A 13958-nucleotide genomic window follows, 5' to 3' on the forward strand; every position below is an offset into this window, starting at 1 on the left:
TCACTACAAACAAAGCTAGTGGAGGTGATGGAATTCCAGCTGAGCTATTTCAAATCCTGAAAGATGATGCTGTGAAAGTGCTGCACTCAATATGCCAGCAAATTTGGAACACTCAGCAGTGGCCACAGGACTGGAAAAGGTCAGTTTTCATTCCAATCCCAAAGAAAGGCAATGCCAAAGAATGCCCAAACTACCGCACGATTGCACTCATCTCACACACTAGTAAAGTAATGCTTAAAATTCTCCAAGCCAGGCTTCAGCAATACGTGAACCATGAACTTCCAGATGTTCAAGCTGGTTTTAGAAAAGGCAGATGAACCAGAGATCAAATTGCCAACATCCACTGGATCATGGAAAAAGCAAGAGAGTTCCAGAAAAACATCTATTTCTGCTTTATTGACTATGCCAAAGCCTTTGACTGTGTGGATCACAATAAACTGTGGAAAATTCTTCAAGAGATGGGAATACCAGACCACCTGATCTGCCTCTTGAGAAATTTGTATGCAGGTCAGGAAGCAACAGTTAGAACTGGACATGGAACAACAGACTGATTCAAAATAGGAAAATGAGTATGTCAAGGCTGTATATTGTCACCCAGCTTATTTAACTTATATGCAGAGTACTAGCAACCCACTCCAGTGTTCTTGCCTGGAGAATCCCAGGGACGGCGGGGCCTGGTGGGCTGCTGTCTATGGGGTCGCACAGAGTCGGACACGACTGAAGCAACTTAGCAGCAGCATGCAGAGTACATCATGAGAAACGCTGGACTGGAAGAAACACAAGCTGGAATCAAGACTGCTGGGAGAAATATCAATAACCTCAGATATGCAGATGACACCACCCTTATGGCAGAAAGTGAAGAGGAACTAAAAAGCCTCTTGATGAAGGTGAAAGTGGAAAGTGAAAAAGTTGGCTTAAAGCTCAACATTCAGAAAACAAAGATCATGGCATCCAGTCCCATCACTCCATGGGAAATAGATGGGGAAACAGTGGAAACAGTGTCAGACTTTATTTTTCTGGGCTCCAAAATCACTGCAGATGGTGACTGCAGCCATGGAATTAAAAGACGCTTACTCCTTGGAAGGAAAGTTATGACCAACCTAGATAGCATATTCAAAAGCAGAGACATTACTTTGCCAACAAAGGTCCGTCTAGTCAAGGCTATGGTTTTTCCTGTGGTCATGTATGGATGTGAGAGTCGGACTGTGAAGAAAGCTGAGTGCCGAAGAATTGATGCTTTTGAACTGTGGTGCTGGAGAAGACTCTTGAGAGTCCCTTGGACTGCAAAGAGATCCAACCGGTCCATTCTGAAGGAGATCAGCCCTGGGTGTTCTTTGGAAGGAATGATGCTAAAGCTGAAACTCCAGTACTTTGGCCACCTCATGCGAAGAGTTGACTCATTGGAAAAGACTCTGATGCTGGGAGGGATTGTGGGCAGGAGGAGAAGGGGACGACAGAGGATGTGATGGCTGGATGGCATCACTGACTTGATGGACATGAGTCTGAGTGAACTCCGGGAGTTGGTGATGGACAGGGAGGCCTGGCGTGCTGCGATTCATGGGGTCGCAAAGAGTCGGACACGACTGAGCGACTGATCTGATCTGATCTGATATAATAATAGTATTTATATAATATTATATAAATATATTTTATATATTGTTAGTTTATATATTGTTTATATAAATTTATTGTTTATATATTGTTAGTTTATATACTGTTTATATATTGTTAGTCTCTAGTACTTTGAAGTCATACTGCTTGTTTTAAAATTTCGTTTTTAAAAGTTTTATGCAATTTTTAAAAGTTTCTTTCCATTTATAGTTATTACAAAATATTGACCCTGTTCCCCATTTTGTACAATATATCCTTGAGCCTATCTTACACCTAATAGTTTGTATCTCCTACTGCTACATTTCTCCTCCCAAACCCCCACTGGTTTGTTCTCTCTATATCTGTGAATCTGCTTCTTTTTGTTATACTCACTGTTTGTTGTATTTTTTTAGATTCATATATATGTGATATCATACAGTACTTTTCTTTCTCTGTCTGACTTATTTCACTTAGTGTAAAGTCCTCCAAGTCCTTCTGTGTTTCTGCAAATGGCAAAATTTTGTTCTTTTTTATGGCTGAGCAGTGTTCCATTGTGGTATTCCAAAGTATACTACATCTTCTTTATCTGTCTGTTGATGCCTACTTTGGTTTCGTCCATAACTTGGCAATTGTAAATAATGCTTCTATGAATGTTGGGTATGTATCCTTTTAAATTGATGGTTTTGCTTTTTTCGGATATATACCCAGTAGTGGAATTAATGGATCATGTTGTAGTTTTTATTTTTAGTTTTCTGAGAGACCTCCATACGCTTCTCCACGATGGTTGCACCAATGTACATTCCCACCAACAGTGTATGAGGGTTCCATTTTCTCCACATCCTTGCCAACATTTGTTATTTGTGTTCTTTTTGATGATAACCATTCTGACAGGTGTGAAGTGCTATCTCATTGTGATTTTGATTTGCATTTCCCTGATAATTAGTGATGCTGAGAATTTTTTCATGTGTTTGTTGGCTACCTGTATTTCCTCTTTGGAAAAATGTCTATTCAGTTCTGCCCATTTTTAAATTGTTTGATTTTGTTTTGATGTTGAGTTGTATGAGCTGTTTATATGTGTTGGATATTATATACATTGGCTATTAATCCCTTGTTGGTCATAGTGTTTGCAAATATTCTCTCCTGTTCAGTAGGTTGTCTTTTCATTTTGTCGATGGTTTCCTTTGCCGTGCAAAATCTTTTCAGTTTAATTAGGTCCCATTTGTTTCTTTTTGCATTTATTCCCTTTGCTTCAAGGGACAGATCCAAGAAAAATATTGCTATGGCCTAATGCTTGTTTTTTAAGTTTGTCTTATGTGGTGTCTGATTCTTGGCAGTTGTTTCTTATTTACGTTGTTCTTTTTCTGTCCTCTTAGCAATATATTTTTGCCTGTAATTGCTTTTATTGTATTTTATTTTTTATGGTAAACTGTACAGTTCAATGGCAATAAGTACATTCACGATGTTGTGCAACCATCTCCACTTTCTGGTTCCAGAACATTTTCATAATCCCAAAAAGAAACCCCACACCCATCCATGGGCACACCTCATTTTTTCCTCTCCACAGCCTCTGGTAACCTCTAATCCACATTCTGTTTGCATGGATTTGGCTGTTTTGGAAGTTTCCTGTAAATGGAAACATACATTATTTTTCCTATTGTATCTGGCTTCTTTCACTTAGCATAATGTCTTCAAAGTTTGCCATTTACTTCTGCATGTTACATGTCTTTTGTGAGGGTATATACCCAGGAGGAATCTCCCTGGAAGTTCCCTTTATTACTAATTGTGCTCTGCCTGTGGAGTCTTCCTGAAATTTTAAATAAGTGACCAAAAAATATATCTGATAACAAAATATTTTCTGCTTTTTACTCAATGTAGCGGTGGCAGAATTAAACGTTTAAGGTAAGTATAGATTTGTTTACATAAAAAGGTTCTAAATTGATTACTGCTCCTGACCACATTTATTCCAAACTAGTATCTGTGACCTTTGGGCTTCTCTGGTAGGTCAGATGGTAAAGAATCCACCTGCAATTCGGGAGTCCTGGGTTCGATCCCTGGGTTGGGAAGATCTCCTGGGGAAGGGAATGGCTATCTATTCCAGTATTTTTGCCTGGGGAATCCCATGGACAGAAGAGCCTGGCAAGCTACAGTCCATGGAGTGACAAAGAATCAGTGATCTTTACCTACAGACTACTTTAGAATTGGCAAGGTCCCAAGATGGTTTTAGAAAAGGAATAAAAGAAGAACTTCAGCTCTCAAGTCCAATGAGAAATCAATTTAACCAAATTGGGGCACGAAAGATGGACTCGGTTTGGGAGAAGAAAGTGGAGACCTCATTCATGATCTTTGAATGCTTCCTCACTGAGAAAAAATTTTAATGTGTTTCAGACCAAGGACTTACCTGGTGGTCCAGTGTTTAGGACTCCAGGCTTCCTCTGCAAGGGGGGGCCGGTTTGATCCCAGGTCAGGGAACTAAGATCCCACATGCTACATAGGACTTCCTGCTCTTCACTCTCTTCACTTGCTATGCTTTTTCTCTGTCCTGATGTGGACTTAGGGCAATGATGCCAAACTTTCGCTGCACATTGGAATCACTTGAGGAATCTTTTAAAGATGCTGGTGCCCAGATCCTACCCCTGGACGTTCTGATTTAATTGGTATAGGGTATGACTTGGGCATTGGGGTTTTTTAAAAGGCCATGGGTGGGGCTTCCCTGGTGGCTCAGTGGTAAAGAAACTGCCTTGCCAATGCAGGGGACAGGTGTTCGATTCCCAGTCCGGGAAGATCCCACATGCCTTGGAGCAACTAAGCTTGTGCACTGCAACTATTGAGCCCGCGCCCTAGAGCCTGTGCTTTACTACAGAAGAAGCCACAGTAACGAGAAGCTCTCGCCCCTCAACTAGAGAGCAGCCCCTGTTCTCCGCAGCTAGAGAAAAGCCTGCACAGCAACCAAGACCCAGCACAGCCAAAATAAATGAATAAAATTATTTTTTAAAAAAAGGCCATGGGTGGTTCTCATGGGCAGTAGGGTTTGAGAACCCCCCTAGTTAAAAGGACCAGAGAAATAGGTCAACCTGGGGAGTTGTCTACAGTGTTGTGGCACCTGTACAGTTCGCCTTGCTTTTGGTACAGTCATAGATTACAGTCAGCTCCTCCGCCCTGCACCTCTCCCATTCTGGGAACCTTGGCCAACTGCACCTGCGGCTCACCACAGTCAGCAGTCAGGGGGCGCCTCTTCTTTGCAGCCGGTATACTCTGGGTAACACAGTTGTGGTTAAAGCAGACCAGTTTCTTCGGCTCCACCCTTTCCCTTCCCGCACACTGTACCTTAGACTGCTCCTGTGTTCTCCGCTGGTCTACTCTGGTTTTCCCCCATCTTACTAGGGGTTCCAGATTTGGTGAATCATTCCTGCCTCTAGTAACTGGCAGTCGAATCTCAAACATGAGGTACAGTCGTATAGAGAATAGGAGTCTCATGACTTGGATATTTTTCAGGGTTGGTTTGATTGACGCCACTTTATACTGCAGACTAATGTTCTCTAGATTTTTATCTTTCACAGGTCTTGGTTTCTTTCTCGCTTGGCTGGCATTGTGGTGAGCTATTTCCTGTATTCTACACAAACTGACTAGCTCTTTGATTCTGTCCACCCTCCCCCCATGAGGTGTTGGGGAGCAGAGCAGGTGAAAGGAAGAGGTGTTTTGATACAAACAACTCTTGAAAAACAAGACTCTCTAGAGAATGGATGTGTGGAGACAGTGGGAGAGGGAGAGAGTGGGATGGATTGAGAGAAGCACTGACATCTATACACCACCACGTGCAAATTCGATAGATTGTGGGGAGCTGCTGCGTAACACAGTGAGCGCAGCTCAGGGCTCTGATGACTTACAGGAGTGGCATGGGAGGGCGGCTCAAGAAGGATATGCATATGGCTGATTCACGCTGCTTCACAACAAGAGAAGCCACCGCATAAAGAATCCCCCGCAACTAGAGAGTGGCTTCTGCATACCGCAACTAGAGAAACGCGCTTGCAGTAATGAAGACCTAGCACAGGCGAAAAAAAGAGAGAGAGAGCGAGAGAGAGAGAAATAAAATTATTTTAAAAAATAAAAATAAACTAAAACCAAGACTCTCCCTAAGGTTATCGTTTTCTCGTTGGTCTGGTTGTGGAGCCCAGGGTTGACCCTATGTTTATTGACTTGCGAAGTGCCAAAGCTCACACGTGTGAATATCTAGTTCAGGAACCTAGCTTAGAATTTCATCCAACAGGCCCAACCAGCAACTCCCAGCCTGACTGCACACTGAAATCATCTGCGGTCCCACCTCCTGTCAAATTAAATAACCGTCTCTGAGGGTGTGGCCAGGCTTAGGTATTTCTCAGCACTGCCCAGTTGGTTATTATGTGTAGCCAGGGATGAGAACCTCTCTGCAGGCTAGACCTCATCTGTGGTTGGGGAGCACTTCCTGCCAGGGTTAAAATAACCTTTCATTCAGTGGCTGAAAGAAAAGAATGAAAAGATCATTTGTTTTTAGGCTTTTGGCTTGAGATTCCTGAGAGACCTTCTTGCCTCTCCCAAGGCCATCTTCACTCTTTTTAGCAAAGTTATCATTTCCTGTCCCAACTCATGCTCTTTGAAGTTTATCTGCTCCAAGGGCAGGCAGCCTTCTGCAAACGCTTGTCTCCCCCTGGGCAGCTCATAAGGGCTTATAAGGGTGAGCTCTTTTCTGTGCTGGGAGGTGGGGAGTCCCATGGCTGTGAGTCACGAGAAGGTCACCTTGAACATGCTTATCCAGGTGTGCCCTTTGGTCCAGCAGCATTAGCATCACCTAGGAGCTTGTGAGAAATGTACGCTCAGCCCTCATCCCAGACCTCCTGATCAGGGACTCTGGGGGTGGTGTCTAGCAATCTGTGCTCTAACAAACCTTCTCAACCATTCTGATGTGAGCTAGAAAGTTGAGACTCACTCTGTAGGTCTGGGACAGGGCCTGAGAATTTGCGTTTCTGACAACCTCCTAGGTGATGCTGATCGGGGGACTTCACTTTGAGAACCACTGGTTTTGAGAACCCCAAGAGGCCTTGGGAGATTTTCACACCGTTTCCTGGCTAAAGCCTCATAGCCAGTATTAGGGACCTGGAACTGAGACAGAGTGATCAGAAGAAAGTGAGAAGGAAGCTTCTGCATCTTAAACCTAAACATGACCTCCATCAAGCCCTGACCATAACAGGTTGGGCTAAAGGTTGAATCAGTCAGCTGCTGAACTTGTCTCCTCAATGCCAATCATGAGAAACAGTTTCTTTTCTTTTTAAAAAAATAATTTATTAAATGTTCATGTTTGCTTGATGAAGTACTAGACATAGCCTTTATGGATCTGGGAACTGCCATAGAAAATAGACTAGCATAAGTGGGCTTGCTCAGTTGTGTCTGACTCTGCAACCCCATGGACTGTAGCCCACCAGGCTCCTTTGTCCATGGGATTTCTCAGGCAAGAATACTGGAGCGCGTTGCCGTTTCCTATTCCAGGGGATATTCCTGACCCAGGGAGCAAACCCTCGCCTGTTGAGTCTCCTGCATTGGCAAGAAGATTCTTCACCAAATGGCACCACCTGGGAAGCCTGAAATAGTTTCATTTTTTCTTTTGGCCTCTCTGCCATGTATGCAGGATCTTAGTTTTCCAACCAGGAATTGAACCTGTGCCCCCTGCAGTGGAAGCATGGAGTCTTAACCACTGCACTGCCAGGGAAGTCCCAAGAAACAGTTTCTATCATTTATTGTGTCCCTCCTACACCATATTCTTCCTTGGTAGCTCAGATGGTAAAGAATCTGCTTGCAATGCAAGAGACCCAGGTTCGATCCCTGGAGAAGATCTCCTGGAGAAAGAAATGGCAATCTACTCCAGTATTCTTGCCTCCCGTGGACAGAAGAGCCTGGTGGGCTACAGTCCATGGGGTTGCAAAGAACTGGACACAACTTAGCTACTAAACAATAACAGCAACAAGGGAACAGTAACTGGGATAATCTAGCATGGCTTTCTTTTTTTTTCTTTTTGGTTTGGAAAATTTTCAGTCCTGTTTGTTTTTATTTTTCCAGATTGTGTTTTTAATTTTCTTGAGTTCTGGGTTCAGTGATGAGCTTTTCCTCTTATATGAGTCACCTTTTATTTCTCATGTTACCTAGCCTCAGTTTTCCAAAATAAAAAGTAAAATATTTCCTCATAGGCTATAAATAACAAACAGATCCAGTACCTGTCACTTAGAAAATATGTGATAAGTGTTAGTGTCCGTACTTCTGGTCTTACTTGCATGCATATGGGCTGCTACGGCTGCTAAGTCGCTTCAGTCGTGTCCGACTCTGTGCAACCCCATAGACGGCAGCCCACCAGGCTCCGCCGTCCCTGGGATTTTCCAGGCAAGAGTACTGGAGTGGGGTGCCCACTAAGTCATTTCATTTGTGTCTGACTCTGTGGACTGTAGCCCACAGACTTCTCTGTCCATGGGATTCTCCAGGCAAGAACGCTGGGGAATGCTGGGGATCTTCCCAACCCAGGCATCAAACCCGAGTCTCTTATGTCTCCGGGACTGGCAAGCAGGTTCTTTACCACTTCCCAGTGCCACCTGGGAAGTCCTTGGTCTTAGTTACTCCCCAGATAAGTGAGTGAGAACTGCCCCACTTTTTTGAAATTAGGGTGGAGATAAATCTTCTAAGAAGCTTGGAAAAGTCTAGGAAATGTGGGAAAACAGATCAGGGCCTCCCAGGGATGGAGCTGCAGGTCAGAACCCAAGGCTAGATATGACATGTTGCTGACTGAAGCTGGGTTCAAGGTGAGGATTATAGAATCTAGAGGAATGAATAGTTTGCCTGAGGATGGAGATGAGAAATGAAGAGTGATCTGGGCCCTCAGACAGGCAGCATCAAGGACCCAGCCAGCACCATGTGTGCTGGATGGGCTCCTCCTATGGGCATGAGTGTCTTAGGTGGGCTGGGAAAGCCCAGACTCTTGGGGCTCCAGGCAAAGGGCTTCTCCATAGGCTTGCCTGGCTGCCTTTAGTTCTTTAGAGGAAATACTGACTTCCAGGACCTTGGAAGTGCCCCACTGCCCCTTGGCAAGGGCAGAGTAGGTGCAAGACAGGTAAGACCAAGGCTGTATGTTGCTGGAATCTGGAGAGGAGCTGGATCTTCAAGTATGACCTTAATTTGGCCATAGGTGAAGTACGATTGTCTTGGCACTGTGACCATAACATCTGGACTGAAGCTCAAAGGAAAGAAAGGTTCTTAATTCCTCCCACCTACCCGCTGTCCGATATCTCTGAGCTGGAGGGTAGAAGCTGCCTAGCGGTGGGGTGTTTCAGTGAGCTCATTTTCTGCTCTGGATTGAGAGGGTCATTAGTGGCAATGCCCAGGGGAGTGAGAGGTCTAGAGAGGTAGGGAGGCTCACACATGTCTGGTAAAAGCTGTACTGGAGGGGTTTCCTGCTTTGGGGTGGAGGCTGGGCCCCTTCCTGCTGTAGAATCTCTTCATAGATGCCCCCCTCCCGTGATGGTTGGGAAAGAGATAAGGTGTAGTTTTGCCTAGCCGCTGAGGGCTCTGGGGAGTGGGGGCTGTGGGGGAGCAGTTATCTGAAACCACAAACCCCAAGAGCAAGCAGAGAGCTGATGTCAGCTTTATCAGGGAGTGCCAGAAACACACTAAAAGCCAGGACTCCTGGTGAAGAAAACCAGGAGAGTGCACGCCCTAGAAAATGGCTGGGATACACGCTGTCAACAGAGCCTGACCACCTGCCCTTGACTTTTACATGAGGCAGGAAGTGTGGGAGGGCTGGCTGGGTTTTAAGGGCTCGGGCGGTGGCTGCCATGGTTGTTGATTCTGACTTTTCTTTTGGGGTTCCTAGAGCTAGATCCAAAAGCAATGCCAGAGTGTTTCAGAAATGCCCTACACACAGATAGTGGCATTTGAATAGTGACTTTCAAACACCAATTCTTAGAGAATAACTTTTATGTAGGTGTTTACATTACAAAAATCACTGTCAATTTCAATAAGATAATTTTGCAGTCAGTTGCATTTCTGTTTACAGTGACAGTGAAAAACAATGGTGACAACTGATTTATGTTTAATATTTGGGAAATGAAAGAGAACTATGAAAAGAAAGATTTTAATTCTCAGTAAGAAAAATAGAATAAGACTTGAATAAATGAAGAGATTTTTTTGGTCCTAGAATCAGAAGATTTAAAATAGTAAGATGACATAATATATAATCTAATGTATGGAGTTAACACAAATTAGTTTCCATATGATATTTTGTGGAAATTGACAAAACAATAATACAGTTTCTATAGAGAAAATAATAGTTAAGCACATTAAGGAAATTTTTGAAAAGAAATGAACCAATAATAGGCTAGATTATTCTGTTAACATTTAAAATGTGGTACAAAGGACATTTATATTGTATGGTATCAGATGCAAAGCAGAATAGTAGATTGATAAAAACATAATAAGGATTCCCTGCATTCTAAATTTACTAAAAAGTTAACAAACAATAGTTCTGGACAACAAAATAGTAAGAAAGAAATCCTATTCAATAGACATTACTGAGAAAAGATATAAAGCACTTCTGTCCTCCTCTGAAGCTGGTTTTCAAAATAAGCTCCAGATATTTTAAAGTTGAAAATATCTTTTTTAAAAGTGAAACAAAATGATATATTATAGTTACCCAGCTGTGGTGGAGGAATTAATTTCTCAAGTATTAAACAGTGGCTAAATTACAAGTGGTGAATTGGAAGGATCTGATTGCATAAAAATTGAGCAATAGAAAGCTTAATAAGTTCTTGATAAAAAGGGAAAAGTGCAAAACTATTTGAAATAAACAAGGCTGGTAAAGATTAGTATTAAAATATAAAGAACAATTATAAATTATAAACAGTTAAAAGATATGAACAAATAGTATAAGAGGAAGTATGAGCATCAAACCTACATTTGGAATATTTCAGTCTTGCTAATAAAGTGCAAATTAAAAGCATGAATCTATTTCTTAGTTAAGTAGCAAAAGTGATAAAACTCTATATTAATGTGTTTGGAGGGAAAGAGACACACTCTCTAGGTTTACTAATATGTTTTCTGCAGAGCAGGAGATCAAAATGAAACACAAACCACATAGGCAATACTCTCAAATAAATCTCAAGAAAATAATGTGAAAGAGGAAAGGTTTATAAAGGTGGTATAGTGAATATCTGTCCATTACCTAACCACCTGACAATTTGATAATGGTTGTACAAACTGGAAAATATTAAGATCCCATCACATTAGCAACTATTAAAACCATAAATCTGAGGATGGTGATGATATTATAGGGAATGTACGTATATAAGTTAAGAAGTAGAAGACATTCGTTAAAGGGAACATTGGTAATTGTCAAGTTATGTTTGTCTGATGAAAACATCAGTGCCCATCAGTGTCAATGTCTCAGTGCTTGATCTAATAAGTCAGTGCTTGTGGGACGTCAGTGTGATTATAATTTGGGGGTCTTGTTGAAAGGCAGATTTTGATTCACTTGACCTGGGGTGGGGCCTGGGATATTCTAAATCTGTGATAATGGTAAAGCTACTCCTCCAACATTTTTAAGAGCAAATGTTTAAATCTCTGCCATGCAGTCTTGTGACCACTAGTCATATGAGGCTATTCAAATTTAGATTAATTGAAATAAAATGGAAAATTTAGTTTCCTAAGTCTTACTACCTATATTTCAAGGGTGCCTTAGTCATGCATGGCTTACATCTCAGAAAGCTCGGATTATAGAACAAGTCCATCATCACAGAAAGTTCTGTCAGACCTGAATCATCAGTCTTAAAGTGAAGGGGATTTTTATCACTTTTTTGGTAAAGTTGTTTGAATGTGATATAAGCTTGTTCCATTCGTTTGTAGTCAGAAATCACATAGGTATACATTCATAGAAGTGATAAAGCAAGGGACAGTTTCGTCTAGTCTAGTTTGATCAATGAAATTCTTTTATCCCATTGATTTTATTGTCATTCCATAAATGTGTTGTCCTAATTATTATTTGCCTCTCAATGGGCAGTCATTTCCACTAAATTGGTTTCAGTTCCTTTGCTACTTTTTCCTCATCTTACGTAATTAACATATACTAGAGGAGACGTTTAAAGAAGGATTGCGATAAATTAAAGCATAACGTGTGTGTTGTTAATCAGCTATACCCCAATACAAAATAAAAAGTTAAAAAAAAAGAATACATGTATATAACTTATGAAGAGATCCTCATATTCTCTTTTCCTATCTACGTGTTTCATCAATTTATATTTTTAAAGTGTATTCTTGAAGCTGGACCAACCTTGTGTTAGTTACCCAAGGATGTGAGCATTGATTTTCATTTGAAAGGTTTCCTGGATGATTGCTTTTTCTTTATTTTCTGTGAAGTGGAAATGCTGACTATTGTTATTTTCTTCCAGGAATTTATGCAAATATTCTCACGAGGTTCTCTCAGAAGATAACTTCAGGGTCCTGACAAACCATGGGCTATCTGGACTGAACCAAGAGGAATTAGCTGTGCTCCTTCTCCAAAGTGACCCTTTTTTTATGCCCGAGGTAAGTTCTGATTCCTCAGTTTGAAAAGCAAGGAGAATGCCCTTGGCAGTGTGGTGTCCTGTGTGTGTTGGAATGGGGGCAGAGAAAACCTGGCACCAGGGCTCTGTAGGTGGCAGTCAGCAGGTGGTTGTTGCTAAGTGACCTGGAGATGCCAACACTTTCCTTCTTATTTGAAGTTTAATAAGTATTTGAGTCTGGAATGCCTCCTCCCCTGGGCTGCTAGGGAACCCTGTGTGAGCAAGTGTGATCTGAAGAACTAGCAATAAGACTAATTGATGCCTTACATCCGAGTGACTTCCTGGAAGAGGTGGGCTTTGAAGCAAGATTTTGGAAGGTGACAGGGTACATTGCTTGAGGCTAAGTTGTAGCAAAGAGATCTCAAAATGTAGTGATTCAAGTAAAATATTACTTTGTTTCTCCATCTCTCAGTAGTCTAGATCTGAGGTCACTAAACTGTACTCCATGGACCACATCCCACCTGCCTCCTGTTTTCGTAGTTTAATTGGAACACAGCCACACTCATTCATTTATATATTGTCTATGACCACTTTCTCATACAAGAGTGAGATGAGTATTTGCAACAGAGATTGATGGCCTGCCAAGCCTAAAATATTTACTATTCGATCATTTATGCTAATAGTTTGCTGACCTTTGGTCTTGCCTAGAGGTAGGCAGGCAGGTAGTCTGATGGTTAGGCAGCTGAATTCCATGATGTCATGTAGGGACTCAGGCCAGTAGGTCAGCCTTGTTATCTTATATATAATAGATCTGTTTTATTACTGGACCAGTAGATATCTCTTTTAACATATGGCTTCCTCCTCATGGTACAAGGAGGCTCTTCTCAGTGTCATCATTTTTCTAGCCAACTGGAACGCAGAGAAGGAGTAAGTAAAAGACAAGCTGCTTCCTTTTTAAAAAGATGTGAAAAAAAAAATAAAAAGATGTGACTTGGATATTATATCTCATTTATTGTATGCTCTATCTCATTTGCCAGAACTTATCACATGACTGCACTTGGGGAGAAGGCAGGCTGGCAAATGTAGTTTTCTGGCTGGATAGCTATATATCCAGCTAAAACTTGGAAGCTTCTATTATTAGAAGAAGGATAAGAATAATCTCAGATAATTAACAGTCTCATCCACCTAGGAATATTGACTTGAAAATCAGATGATTCTGCTTAAAGAATGGTATCTGAGAATGATCTAAGAAAAATCCTTGTGTACAGAAGTTAGCCTCACATTGGAAGAGAGGCCCAGAAACGTAATGGAAGCCTCAGGTTGAGAGGGTGGAAGGGACTGAGATAAGATAACAAGGTTGAAATTCGGTCGTGCTTTTATGTATGACAAGATAGCTATTAGGGACATCTGGAGGGTTAAACATCTTTTGACTCTAAGCTCAGTGTGTTTCCCTGAGGACTTAGGAAAACTTAGGACATGTGGGGTGATTTTGCGTTGATTACTGAGCTTAGGCAAGATAGGAATGCAAGATACTCTGTAAAAATGTCTTCAGAGAGGAAGGGTGGAGGAGAAATATTTAACTATATGTAACTCACTTCCCCAGGCATTCTTTCATTTATGTACGTGAGTTTCTCTCTCTCTCTTTCTGTTTCCAGGAACCCAAGGTTCAGAGGTCTTAGGATCTCTATAGCCCCTGGCCTATGTGCCAGCCAGCGCAGTCCTTCCTGGCTACCAGTATGGGGAAAATGCCTTACACCCTAACTTGTTAAAGGTCACGTTGACTAACAGAGGCACCCTCTCCTTTCCCTTTCATGTGGAAGAATG

General features: G+C 41.8%; 1 protein-coding gene across 2 annotated transcripts in view; it reads left to right on the forward strand.

Moving 5' to 3' along the window:
* The window catches only part of ZC3HAV1 (zinc finger CCCH-type containing, antiviral 1), a 50667-nt gene that overhangs the window by 9502 nt on the left and 27207 nt on the right, over window positions 1–13958 (forward strand). For both annotated transcript variants that reach the window (XM_086395349.1, XM_086395350.1), the window contains exon 2: window positions 12042–12177. In XM_086395349.1, coding sequence (XP_086251475.1) covers window positions 12042–12177 — 136 coding nt within the window. The remainder of the gene's footprint in view (window positions 1–12041; window positions 12178–13958) is intronic.

This window comes from Bos grunniens, chromosome 4 (genome assembly GCF_055505025.1).
Source record: "Bos grunniens cultivar Pamir isolate PY7600 chromosome 4, Bosgru_T2T1.0, whole genome shotgun sequence".
Lineage (NCBI taxonomy): Eukaryota > Metazoa > Chordata > Mammalia > Artiodactyla > Bovidae > Bos > Bos grunniens.